Source organism: Anopheles arabiensis, chromosome 2 (genome assembly GCF_016920715.1).
Source record: "Anopheles arabiensis isolate DONGOLA chromosome 2, AaraD3, whole genome shotgun sequence".
In the NCBI taxonomy this organism is placed as follows: Eukaryota; Metazoa; Arthropoda; class Insecta; order Diptera; family Culicidae; genus Anopheles; species Anopheles arabiensis.
The window spans coordinates 85932953-85946836 of NC_053517.1; the positions used below are offsets into that span (position 1 = coordinate 85932953).

Here is a 13884-nt window from a genome sequence, read left to right on the forward strand (position 1 = left end):
CAAAATAATGAGAACCCCTGGAAAACCCTGTAAGCCGGATCCATATTACTATCGTCAACTTGTACGGCTTAACAATATGCCCGTCAAAGGTTCAAGCCCCGTATGGACTGCAGCCCTTATAAGGACGACTGACTATCTTGCTATGGGTTATTAAATAATCATGGATAGCCAAGTATAGGTAGGACTTGACTTAAAAAGAATAATAAGAAGAAGGAAAAAAACATCACCTACATCTACATCAAATAAGGGGCGTAATAGTCCTCATAAAGGTTTGGTACTAAACAGTAAACCATCTTTATTGATACTGCTCATACAAGAAGCTCTGTTGTTTGGTCACTGTTTGTCGCCCGCTTACGTTTGTGGATCTTCCACCTTGCCGGCAAACAGCCAGTTGCCCTTGCTTTCGTCGTAGATCAGGAAGAGGAACGGCCGGTTGGCAATGAACTTGACCGGTTGGTTGAGAATGGTAAACACCAGCGTGCCCTCGGTCGCCGCCGACGCTTCCGTCCCCTGCTCGTCGACCAGAATGCAGCTCTTCTGCAGTATCGTGCTAACCTTTAGCGGGGTAGTGCGACCTCGCGAAATAAGCGGCAACTCTGCCTGGTCGGTGAAGACCCGCGAGACGCCCAGCTGCTGCAGACATTCGCGCAACGAGCTCGAATAAGTCATCGTAAAGCGGGGCAGCTCGATTTCGACCTCCTCCTCGGACATGTCGGCCAGCGTTTCGTGGACCGCATCGGCCGTAAGCCGGGACAGTAGCTGCCCCAGCGAAACCTGCTCATCCGGCAGCACCACGATCATCGACAGCTGGTTAGAGTCGTACGGTAGGCGCAGAAACTGGGCACCTAACCGCTCGGCATGTTTGTAGTAGAAGATTCGCTCGCGCTGCTTCATGAAAGGAACGGACCGCGGTCCACCGTACCGGCCCGCCGTGTGCATTCTGCCGGTGAAGAACGGCCGCTCGACCGTTGCATTGGTCGGGAAGGGGATGGACCATGAACCCTTGAAGTAGATCGTGTTGATCAGCATCATCAGTGCGTCCTGCAGCAGGTCCGGTTTGATGATGTTCTGAATCTTGCCGCGCGTGTTTTGCGCGATCCACGCGTTGATTTCGGCCGCCGCCGACTGCGTGTCCTGAAAGTCCACACTCTGCGTCGTGGCATTGTAGCGAGCCGCAATGATGCTGTGATACTTCTGGAGGAGCGTCACCGTGGTGTCGTAGAAGATGCGATCGGTAATGAGCAGGTTTTGTTGCTGCTGTTGCTTGTACTGCAGCAGATCGTCTTGCAGCTTGGGAACGGCCTGCGAATTACCGCCGCTGAGTGCTTGCTGGAGTTCACGCTCCGTCTCGGATCGGCTCGCCGAACCTTCGTACAGTAGCGCCAGCAGGGCCTTAACGGAGAGCGGTGAAATCACCGCATTGCCCGGCGCTTTGTGGAGTACCTCCTGGAAGGGGGGGAACAGAACAAAGTGTGATTAATGCAACACCATCGCCACTGCACCCTGGCACAGTCGTGAGTACCTTTATTACGCTCCAATCGAAATCATCATTCCACGGCCCTGCGAATGGTTCGTAGTCGACGGTGAAGCGATTTTGTAAAAACTTCCTTGGAGTTGCCGCGATCGTCACTGCGTGTGTGGGGGAAGAGAGATATTTGTGAAAGAACAGTTAGATTAGAGACTGTCACCTCCTCCCCACCCCAGTGTGTGTGTGTGCGTGGAGGAAGTATCAGCTGATAGAGGTAAACATACGCGCAAACACACAGCACAACACCGCTGCCCATCGTCGAACGTGGAAGATGCCCATTTCGTCCAGCTCGAACGATCTGCCAACGTTTACTGATAGGCGGTCCGCGGTACGGGGTGTCTATGTTGGATCCACGCAAACCAGCGGACCGACCAGTGGGTGAGTTCATCCCTGTGAGTGCCCTGGGCGGAATGAATGTTTGTTTCGTAAGAATATTCCACGTAGTAGTGAACAAAAGATTACGGTACCCTTTTCGGCTGGGACCGTAGCGCGATGCGGCGATGCATACAATCATTGAGCCCGTCTCAACAACTGGTGAATTGAAAAGTGTTTGGGAAGATGTACAGAAATCAACAAGGAAATCTAATTTTTTGACCTGATTCGATTCAAGTGTTGTTGTTGATGTTGTTGATTGTTATTGTATTACAATTCTTAATAATAAAATAGCATAATAAAGAGTCGCTAAGCGCCATTGTACACCTTCTTCAAAGCAATTGATGGCATTGGCACGATGGGACGAGGGTGGGGATTTTTATATTCTACAATCATTGTCCTCATTCCGCATCTGATTGTATTCTGCGAAATCGTTGCACATCGGTGGTCGGGAAAACCCCGACCCGGCCCCATCAATTGGTCAATGCTTTTTGCGCTGATTAGATTGTAGCTTGTTTATTTTCTTACAAAAAAAAACTTACACACTAAAGGAACTATAACTAAAGGCATAATATGTTACACAACTTCCAAAGCTTTTCACGTTAACGGGTTACGCCGCTGCCGGCGGCCTTGAAGGGTGGCTGGCGGGCGATGATTTGTTTACGGCTACTTGTTGGCTATTTCTCTCTTCAGTCGTGTCAGCGTGTCGTCGCGTCGTCGTTCGGCAATGGGAGTTGGCTGCTAGTGTTTTGTCTCAAGATTAAACGCTAAAATGCCGACTTACAGTCGCGGCACGTGGCATAGCGTTTTCGTTGAGCGTTTTTGTCATAAAAATGTCTTCAGATGTTGTTTTGTTTGGGGCGGCGGTATGTTAGGGCGTGCTGCGCGAAGGATCCGTTACCTTTCCCACGAACAGGATCGCATTCGTTTCCTCGTCGAGTATGTAGAACAGGAACGGTCGGTTGGCCTCGAACACGATCGGCTCGCCGTCGTAACCGAATTTGTTGACTAGCTGAATTTCTGTGGAAGTATAATGGTGAAGACAAACAGGACGAATTTGTGAGTGGAATGTCAAAGGGGATTTGTTTTTTTCATGTTTCAAAACTCTCTGGGATGACTGGGGAAGGGTATGAAGTCTGATGATGATAAGAAACACTAAATCCATACATCAAAAAGCAAAAAGGGGAAGAACGATTCGACAGCTGCCTAGCCGACGACATTCGACAGGGTCAAGATGTTATCAACTAGTTCCTTAGCAGATGTTCCCCCCCCCCTCTGCCCCCTTAAGAACTCAAGTAAACGAAAAAACAAAGTATTTGTAATGCCCCTCGTGCACATCGATGACGTACCAGTCGCTGCAAAGGCAAGCGTCCCCTTTTCGTTGATCTCGATACCCGCTTTTTGCAGCATCTTCGATACCTGCACTTCATTCTTGATGGTGCTCTGTTTGGCGTCATCAGCAGACGCAAGCAGGGGAAGTGCTGCATTCTTAGTGAAAACGTCGCGTATTCCCAGCTGAAAGTAGAACGTGGTAAAAATGAAATAGTGAGAAACGGCAGCTACCTTATGATCCCGTACGATACGGGATTGGTACAACTGTGACTTACCCGCTGGATGGCCTCGTTGAGCAGTGTGCCGTAGTTGAAGCGAAACTTTGGTATCAGCACCGTTACCTCTTCCCGCACGAACTGCTCCGCTATCGAGTCGAGCATGGTGGGCGTGAGAGCGTCGGCAAGCGCCGCAAGTGAAACGTTCCGGTGCGGCAGCACCATATTCATGCTGAACTGGCGTCCCTTGTACGGTAGCCGGAGCACTTCCGCCCCGAGCTGCTCGTGAACGGTGTAGTCGTACAGATCCATCTGGCGCATGAACTCGGTTGTCACCGTGTCGCCGTCGGCGACGTGAAACGTCCGATTGTGCGTTTGGTCGTCGGGGAACGAGTTCTTCCAGGACGCTTTCAGGAACAGCACGTTCGCCAGTACTAGCTGTGCATCCTGTAGTGTGTCTGTGAGGCGACAAAAAAGGAATGGGTTAGAAAGAGCTCCGATGCTTATCAGCTAATAAACGAGACGTACTCATTGCGGGGAAATTACTGTATCGCACGTCACCTCTTACCTTCCGTAACTAGCTCCGTGATGCGACCACGGGTTACCTTTTCGCACCAGGTGTTTATCCGCTCGGCGGTCGCCTTTGTGCCATTGAACGATACCCGCTCCACCGAGGTACGGTACATTTGCTCCAGAAGGTCAGTGTACGCTTGAGGCAGCTTGGCGCGCGCCTTGTCCAGGAACATTTTTGTGCCAATATCGAACTCGTAGTCACCGTTCGTTTGCTGCAGAAGGGAAGCAAGAAATGTTAGAAACAAAAAATGGAAACAACTACATCGATCTTTTCAAAAGGGAGTCAAAACAACCTACCTGCGATGCATCTAGGAACTGTGTGTAGAAGGCACGCGTTTGGTTCAGGTCCGGATCGACCAGTGCAGCCTCGAGCTGCGATCGGGTGCCGGATCCCGGTTCGGCTGCCTCGTACAGTAGCGTTAGCAAAAGTTTGATGGAGAACGGCGAAAACACGACATTTGAGTCTTCGTGCCGGAACACTTCCTGGAATGGCAAACGGCAAGGAGAGCAAAAATGAGGAAAAAAGCTCTACTAAGCTTCGCAATCTAGTGCCAATCAACTGTGAACGGCGTGGCGTGGAGTGTACTTACACGAGCGAGATTCCAGTCAAAGTCACTCCTCGACACGAAGGAGGACTGGTGACGGAGGTGATGCCGTCGGAAGGGTTGCACCGTACCGATGGAAATCAGTAGCATCAGGACTGCATCTGCAATGAACCAGAACGGGTGAAATGTAGCGCGCACATATCGATGCATCGAGCGTTCCCGGACCAAACCCCGCTTGAAGGCAATAAGGAACGCTGTGTGTGAGCCGCACGTGGCGGTGACGCACTAATGTAAGCATCTACTCCGTCTACTGCGAAGCGGTTGGGTGGTAGTGTGTTTGAGTTTAACAACTTTTTGTTGTTGTTGATGTTGCTGGTATTGCACGTTGTTGGATCGTTTGTTTACGTATTTCGATTCGCACAAGTGCAAACATCATGCCAGGTCGCATGCTGTTGGAAGCACTCCTTGTCGGTAGTTTGGGGATGTCGGGCATGGTAAATTCTTTGCATGACGAACGGTTCTGAGAATGCGTACCGGTAGTTATGAGTTGGAAAGTTTTCTACTCCAATGAGGACTTGTACAACTGGAATAAGAGCTCTTCTGGTATGAGATTCTTGGAACTCATAAGCATGACTACTTCAGCAAAAGTGCATGAATGGGTACCCTGAACCAATTAATATGAGTTGAAGATATTTTACTGATTGTAGACCATATATTGGTTTGTATAATAAAGCTCTAGCAAACCTTTGAAAACAAATTTGACAAATTAAGATAAGACATCATGTGAGCCATGCTAAAAAATCGCTTGTTTTAAAGGCTTCAAGTTATTCCTTGTAACTCTATCATTATTGGACATTAAAAAAATATGCAATCAAACTTTTTTAACACATTGCAGCCGCAAACCACACTCTTAAGGTACCCTCTGACAAACAACATCTCGGAAGACTGATTCGATTTCATCCCGTATGCTAATCTGGTCGTCGTGTCTTCTTGAACTATATGGGGATCGTTCCAAAGATTGGCTCCGACGGAAAGCGAACCAAACCAACCCAAGAACCGTCAAGAACACCATCACACCCTAACGCTTCAATCCGTGGGGTTTTTTGCCCCTCCCCCTATCGATTCGTGCCATTGACACCCAGAAAACCTGTTCGAAAACCTGTTAGCGGTCGCCGTTTAATTGACTGGCTTGAGAAAACATCTTCGCCAATCGGAATAAGCTTCCCGAAATTAAGGGTGCAAAAAAGAAAAGAACACACAGCTTATGGATTCTTTGATGTTTTGATCGGTATCGATGAAGGCTGGTAGCAGGGATCTTCGGTCTGCACACCTGAGCTTATTAATATTCAATGTTTTGACTGGGAAGAGCTGTTTCGCGCTGGCTGCTTGTTTCGCCGGGATGGTTATCACCGTCGGTTAGGTGTCTATAAGAGATTGATTTGCATCAACAGACAGAACATTAGCTGAGCAGGGTGGGTTTAGTTTGCGATGCTTTCACTAGACGTGAAGCTACTACCGGATTTTGACTTTGCAAAACGTGCAGCGCGCGCTCGATCAGAGTATCATCATCAGTCACGGCGACGACAAGGCAACGTCAGTGCATATGCGCGCACATGCTAATCGCCCACTGTGTGGCTTGTGTGTGGTGGGATACGGCGGGACAACAACAAAAAAGCAAGGGAACGGCTGGAAACGGCAAGAGATTGATTGTTTCGATCCGCGTACGATGCGGTGCTCGGTGTGACGCAAGTGCGCCCTGTTCGAGCTGAATCATCGTCGTCTTCGGTGTGTCGCAAAACGGCGGGCAATTATGAAGACAACCTTCACTGGCATGAAATTCCAAAGCGATGTAATCGGTACGATGGAAAAAAGGGTAGTGTGTCACCAGTAATTGATACGCACTCGCTCAGGCTTCCCCGGTTTGTTCTAATTAGCGGATATCGATCTACTAGGCACCGTTTGCTGTTCGATAATTCTGCTCAAGCCGCGTCTATACGGAGGGACTCTTTCTGCCTGTTATTGCACACGGAAACCTTGACCTGAAAACGTAATCCCGTAGTATGCTTTTTTTGTTACGTAGTGACACTTACAGCACCTGACGCTATTGGGCACCGCCGACCGCATCTCGCTTGGGAAGCTGTCCGTCGCTAGCGGGATCTCCAAATCCGATCCCCCGACAGCTGTTTGGCTGGTATTAAGGTGAGCACGCTCTCTCGCACCGCTTGTGTTATTGACGGTCAGTTGCTTTTACACGGACGCCCTTACACGCACAGCACAGCCACCATTGGCGGTGCGTTGATGTGTGTGATCGTGCGTAAATTCCGCCACTCCGCGTCACGGGTATTAGATGGTTAGATACAAACGACGCACACACAAACAAAATTCACTGCCTGAGCGCACGCCCAAAGCTGGAAACGAACGATCTAACGACTCCCGCGGAAGATGCGCTAAGGCCACGTTTGACCTTGATGGTGTGCCACCTTGATGGGCCTTGATGTGAAGAACGCAGCAACGCACACAAAACAAATCTAACAATATACACACACACCAAACAACAAAAATAATAGCAGCAGAACCCCTCAAACGCTGTACGCGACTGGGGACGGATGGTCGCGACGGCACGACTTGGCCGGGACGCGAGCAAACTTTTACTGAGAAAAAAGATCGTGCCGATGCTGCGGTGCGATCGAGCGCTGATTATGCGATCTCGTGTGTGCGTGAGTGTGCCCCGTTGCTGAGTGACTGAGTGGCGTCACTCATCGGAATAAGCGCGGCAGGTCGGGGCGAAATTCGTAAAAAAACTATTTCTAATATTTACGATGAGAGGGGTTGATTGGGAAGGTGGGTTATAACGATAATTCTAATCATGTGAATTCCAACTAGTTTTGGGATGGGATTTGGAATTCAAATATGAAGTGTTTTGGAAACATTTTTTTTTGTAATTTACCAAGAAATTTTGACAAAAAAGACTTGGAGCAATGAATGCAACAACAAGAAGAAGCTATCAATCAAAATTAAGCGTTTTGTTTTCTGATGAGTGCCACCATGTTTCACGCGCCGTGCACGGCCCCGAAGCTGCCGGCACCGCTCGGCAGAAAGGGGATTTCCCAACAAGCTGCTCAAATATTAGTACACCCGAGGGGGCACCCGGGCTTCTACTATAGCGAGGTTGCGTCCACTTGACGAAAACAATTTAGATCTCGCATACCGTCTATCCAAAATATGGGGTATGGCGTGTGCGTGTGCACGCCGATACACCGGCATGATGGCAAGCTGGATGGTGGGAAAGCCCATCAGCTCGTTTGCCGAGCAGCCAGCCAACTCCTGGACAAATACCGGTGCGCAGTTTGCGGTTTACTCTGGCACTGGCCGTTTGTTTAGGTTTTGGGCCGGGGGAGATTCTACAAATCTGTAACCGTGACGCAGTATGTTTGTCAGAGTGACGGCTTTCAACGGTTCTGTGGCGAGGGGCTTTCATGGGTGGCACAACGAGTGTGAAATCACTTTTTTCCTCTGACGCACTCTCGGATGAGCGTTTAGTGGAGCCGGGCTGGAATGTGTAGTACCTTGGATTGCATTCTTCACAGCGAAAGGGGAAAGGCCTCAGCGTTGGACTGGTCTACTCGTCTGCTCATAGCCGTGTAATTCCTGCACCGTGCGCTGTGGATTTACTGCCCGGGTGGGAAAGTTTGCCAGTGTGGGGGACTACTTGTACCCGCACGTGGTCCTGGCGCTGGCGATGTACAATTGTCAGTACGTGCTGAAGTAATCGTACTGTTTGGGGTTTTTTATTGGTGTGAGAAAGAACGGGAGGTTCCAGTGCAAGACTTTCCTTTGCCTGCGGATGGAAAGCGCCCGCTCTCGGAGTGAAAGATGAAGTTTCAAGGAGGAACGAAGCCCTGTACTGCCGCGCTCTGCAGGGGAAAGTTTCTTACTTGGTCGTTTGGACAGCTTCAAATTAACCTGTGGGCCGAGAAGCACACGAATGTCGGCACAAATTTATTGACCGGAAAATCAGAAGCGATTGCAGCCAGAGAGCGAGATTGCCGGAGGATTTGTTGGAGCTTTCGTTGAACAGGGTGAAAAACTTTCTATCTAAGTTTTATTGATGGAAATCTAATCTTCGGTTATACGTCGTTGGTACATTGGTGAGTTAAGAAGGTCAATCATAGCCTCAGGTATAAAGTCTGACAGTTTATAAAATAAATGAATTAATTTTATGTTGTATTAAAATGGAACATTTTTGTTGCAACATTCATAGCAAACATACGCTAACTCTACATTGCTTCAAAAGCATTGGTTTTCGTAAAAGTTTTGACCAGCGAGCAACAGCCAAACATCCGCTGTGGGGAAAAAAGTTAATTCAAGCCGTGCACAGCCCACTTACATCGCCGTTCTGCAGTCTTGCACACCACTCATTAGAGTGAGAGAGATCCTTCGGCGTCGGGGTGTCGGTGTAAACGTGCGAAAAGTCTTGAAGTGTGCTGCTACCGTTCAAGATCCTTGTAAGACACACAACCGCAAACGTGGAGAGCGCCTGAAGTAAGGGGCAAGATGGATTTGCCGACGAGCAGTATGTGAGAAAGCGTGTGTAGAAAGTAGTTTTCTTTCCCAACATCCATTTCGCAACTACTTGCTAACGTGGCTGGGAGACTCATTCCACCGTACATTCCCGGCCTCTTCCCCAAACAACGTAATGCGAATGGGCTAGTCACACACAATTATGGGAGAGCAAGTTTTACGGTTCTGTAAATACATCAGTCGAGAAGTTTGCCCAACTTTGCACTACCGGAGCTCAGCTCGGGTCTCCGGGTGCCGGATGCCCTTTCTTGAGAGGGGTTGTTGCACAGCTGCACACAAGACAGCCGTCTTTTCCTCTGGCGCTTGGGTTTCTTTTGGTTTTCTTTTTTGGGGCTGTGAATTGGATTGTAAAAAGAAGGAAAAATAAATCGGACTGTAAGAAACCAACCGATGTTGCTTTGAAAGTGCACAGTCGAGAAGATCTTGCCAAAAGGGTTTAACTTGGCCCAACTTTGGCATCAAGAAGCGCAACCCAATCGGAGGAGCATTACATTTGGGAAAGGAAATAAAAGCAAGACAGGTGACAGGGTGGAGGAGTAGGGGGTGACCACGTTCAACCCCCAAACCACCCTTTCGAATCAGGAATGTGTAATTGAGCCATTTTGTAGAGCAAACGATTGTTCGCCTCAAATTACACAGCATTCCGGGGTTTGAGGCTATGTCGGAAATGGAAAGCAGGCGGGCGGATGGACGAAAAATGGGCCATACTTCCTGATAAGGAATTAACTCTACGCCTGCGAAGGAATGCATGGTGGCACCGGCAAAGGGTCCAAGTACACGGTACCGGGCACGAAGTTTTATGTGCAATCGGTGAAAATGGATTGGAATTATACGTGCGGGAATTACTGCAAGCTGAGATTAAAACCCAGGGCAGGTCGGGAAGTCTTTGGAATCACCGCACTGAGCTCTGAGCTTGGTTCTAGTGTGCTGTCCTAGGTGAAGCTGTTTTGCGAGGGAGGTGTTTGCAGGTTGAAGTGAAATTATTGAAATTCTTTCGTGTTTCGAAAAGCCAACGTGGTCGCCCGGTGAAAGAAGTTCAGCAACACGTAGTAGAAGTCTTGCACCCGCTGCTGCTACTGCCAACTTTCGTAATGGTTTTCGGAAGGAGGAATTCTGAAAGCCACAACTGTTTTGAAGAATATTCGAGGGTGAATATGGTTTTTTTTTTAAAAATATTATGCGTTGTGGCTTCTTGTGTTTTTCACTGGCAAATGAAGTGTTTCTTTTTTGGTAAGATGACTCTTTTTCTATTCGCATGTCGGCCCTGTAAATGGTATACGTTTGCCCTTTCACAGAAGCGCGCAGTACGCCACCCACTTAAGACGTGCCTGGAATGTTGTGGCTTTTGTACAACAGCTTGTAGGGTTTTTTTTATGGAGAAGCCTTTTATTCTTTGTTTGGCTGTTGGAGAGCATTGAATCGTTTCATCGAGTGAATTGGAAGCCTAGTCTAAGGGTGTATTTTTGGTGTATAAGGAATACGACTATTTTCTCCAGCAATTGATTATTGTGTTTAATGTTGAGCGTATTTATGGTTTAAATTTAAGTTTATGGTAGAAGATATTCCATGCAGTTCAACCACTATGTATCGGTGATTATTATTTATTTTTCTTACTCTAAACTCCTTCTAGGAATAGCGCTATTTGCATCAAAAAACGACTCGTTTTTGACAGAAACATAAGAAATCTGCATTGAATTTACATGTATATACATGTAAATACAATATATTTACGGTGATTCATTGTGATTCTCAATGAATCATGGTTTGTTCAATTGATAGGATAGTGAATGAAATGATTCGTATATTTACGAAAGGATGTTCTTCCTTTATTCATGAGTTTGTTTACCACGGCAATTGAATATGGAATCAACGGTCATACATCTCATTTAAGAATTCAACGTTAACGAATCGTTGCAATTTAACCTACTCTGCGTGATCTTCTTGATTGAGGGCGCTACGTGTGAGTCTGGGTATTTCCTAGTGGCTGCAAATCAAAGATCGCTTGTTAGTTTTGATCAACTTGACGCATCTAAGACAATATTTATTTACTGAGGATCTAGAAGTTAAACAATTGCCGGCAAATTATGATGGCTTAGAATATAATAGTTTCCTCAGAAATCATCAACTATTAACAACACGCTCGTTCCAGTCTTAGCCTTCCATACATCCGGTGGCACACAACTCGACCGATTTCGAAGAAATGCCTTACATCGTGTCGTAGTTGTGTTGATTTCACAAGCATAGCAAATGGAACGATATTTAATTAGAATAAATGTTCAATGCAGGCGCTCTGTCTCTTGGAGTGGCGCTCTAAAGGCGTCAATTTGAGCCGCTCGTTTTCGTAACGTAAGCAAATGTGAGTCTGCTGAATAACGAGCAGACAAATATTATCATTGCGGATTAAGTAATTTCCATACGTCGGGTTTTTGGAAGTCAAATGCCACCCGCAGTCTGGAAGATGGCGATGGCCTTTTAGGCGGAGCCATGATTCTGGCTGGCTGTAGGCCCATGATTGCCCACGACGGTGTAGAATCACAGCAGCACCGTGTTCGTGTGTGCTACTCCCAGAGAGCTTCATCATGTGTTTGTCACTGTTTCTTGTTTTTTTTCGACTGCGTCTGCTCATGTTTGTCACGGTTTTCTTAAATTAGATGATTCCTAACAAATGAGATGGAGCAGGCTGAAACAGATTCCGCGTAAGGCATCATCTCACCCGGAGGATCCGTTCTCGCCGGGGCCATGCTGGTTCGATGGCCTCGGTTCTGGCCACTGAATAATGTATACTCTTCACCGGCAGACGATGTGTTGAAACGAATTGCCTAGTAAAGCTGTATGAATATTCGATACTGATGAAAATTCGTGCTGCGAGCTGACGACTTTTGCTGCGGTGGATGCGAGCTACCTACTCAGCACACTACGGCACGGGGCAGCGGATGGCAAACCTTGGTGACGGATGGGCTGGGGTCGGGGCTGGTGGAAAGGTGGAAAGGGCAACTTACTTTCCCACAGAATTATCTCCACAATCAGCTGAATTTACGGGCCGGGGGAAAATAAAACACAATTTATAGGCAATAAATATAAATTCGATTACTTAACGCTTCACACCTCGCACGCGCGTGGTGAGGTCGGCTGCGGTTCGGCTCATGGATAGGTTTGGTTGATTGCACGTGAAATATTCGCTTGTGATGAAAACCACAAGCAGCAAAATGGTACGTGTGCTGGCGGGAGATGGTAATATTGAGCCTAGCTTTTCTTTCCGGATACATCCACGCAATGGGGGAGATGTATAAATACGATCAACCGAAAAATCATTCTTCTCTCCAGCCCCAAACGGCCTCAGACTCGTACGAAAGGGTAACCAGCCTGACGGAACGAACGTCGGTGTGTCACAAGCCACCGTCGCAAAAAAAAAACAAGTAAAATAAAACACAGCGAGCAATGCGTGCCGGGTGAAGATTAGCGGTGTGGGCCCACTTAAGCATAGGACCCACGGGACGCATAATAGAGGACGCAAAGTAGCATTTCGTCGCAACATTTCGATCGATATTTTGCTTCACGTGTCGGGCACGAGCAAGCGAACGAAAGAGAGGAGTGAAAAGAAGGCTAAAAAATGGTAGCGTCGTCCTTGTGAGGACATCTATTTGGCTTGCCTTTAACTTTCGAGTGTTTAGGTTGCTTTTTTTTATTTTTGGTGTGCGGGTTTGACGACGATGTTGTGCTGCTGCTGCTGCCGTACAGTTTCTTTCGAGGAAGATCGAAGCAGCGGAAATACGACAAAAAACTGACATACTAGACACAGTGTGTGTGTGCTACAGTCATCATCGGCAGGCTCGGGACGGTAATTTATCGTGGCTTTGGAATGGCTTCGCGGCTGAAACTTTTTTGCATGAACCGCTCGCTTGGAACGCGTTTTCGTGAAATGTCATTTGCGAAACATGACGCTGGTTAGACGCTGGATGATTGTCGGTGCCGGTCGGAGAATTCGTTATTTTTGATGTTTTGACCTATCGTGCATAGCTTCTGGATCCCGGTCGACCTTTGAGCTGACGGTGGTTCTGCGATGGTTACATATTGTTTATTATTATTTTCAGAACAAGCACTGATGGCGGTCGTTCGTTGCCAGCAGTTAGAAGTTTGCTTTTTGCCATTTTAATGCACACAGAGCTGGTCGGGAGTGCTTACAGAGCACTTCAATGGCAATGGAAAGGGGACAATATTTACAGAAACCCTTTAAGAGTTGTTCACGGATGGCGTGATATTTGAAGAAGTAGTAAATATGGATGCATTTTTGTTATAATTGTTGTACAAAACTTACGTCAATTTTGCTCTCAATATTCTCTTATTCATTGAGCAGACGTTTGAAGTACGATTTCCTATTATGTCTTTCACATCTCAGTCAAAGCATTTAGTTCAAATGCTCCTTAGTACAGTATCGTCAGAACTAGTTGGGTTGAAATTATTCACTTGAGCTTTAAATGTTATTGAATTAAACTAATATAAAATCATAGCTTATTAAAGAAAAAAACAGATAACATTATACTAAGACTGACAAATTGAGCTAAATGTTGACCCAACTGTTTTCCTCGTGCGCTGCATGCCACCGCTCAAATGGATCACTTAAATAATTCCACGAACAATTGAATTACTTCAACGCTTTACTATCCTCTTCCACTTTGTTCGCTAAGTTTTCTTTTGTGATCAAAATGTTTGGCCGGATTGTTCTTCTCCCTCTGGTGAA

General features: G+C 47.2%; 2 protein-coding genes across 4 annotated transcripts in view; one reads left to right on the forward strand and one right to left on the reverse strand.

The window, feature by feature from the left end:
- LOC120906156 overlaps nucleotides 1-13884 on the forward strand; it is a 62515-nt gene that overhangs the window by 31603 nt on the left and 17028 nt on the right. The gene's annotated exons all lie outside the window — the stretch shown is intronic.
- On the reverse strand, nucleotides 265-7220 carry LOC120894520. The gene is made up of 10 exons (XM_040297157.1): nucleotides 6656-7220; nucleotides 4611-4726; nucleotides 4318-4503; nucleotides 4016-4232; nucleotides 3508-3905; nucleotides 3250-3415; nucleotides 2775-2920; nucleotides 1753-1867; nucleotides 1523-1629; nucleotides 265-1446 (listed from the first exon to the last, which is right to left on the reverse strand). Exons 1-10 carry the CDS (start codon nucleotides 6687-6689, stop codon nucleotides 352-354), a joined length of 2580 nt encoding a protein of 859 aa, XP_040153091.1. The 5' UTR covers nucleotides 6690-7220; the 3' UTR covers nucleotides 265-351.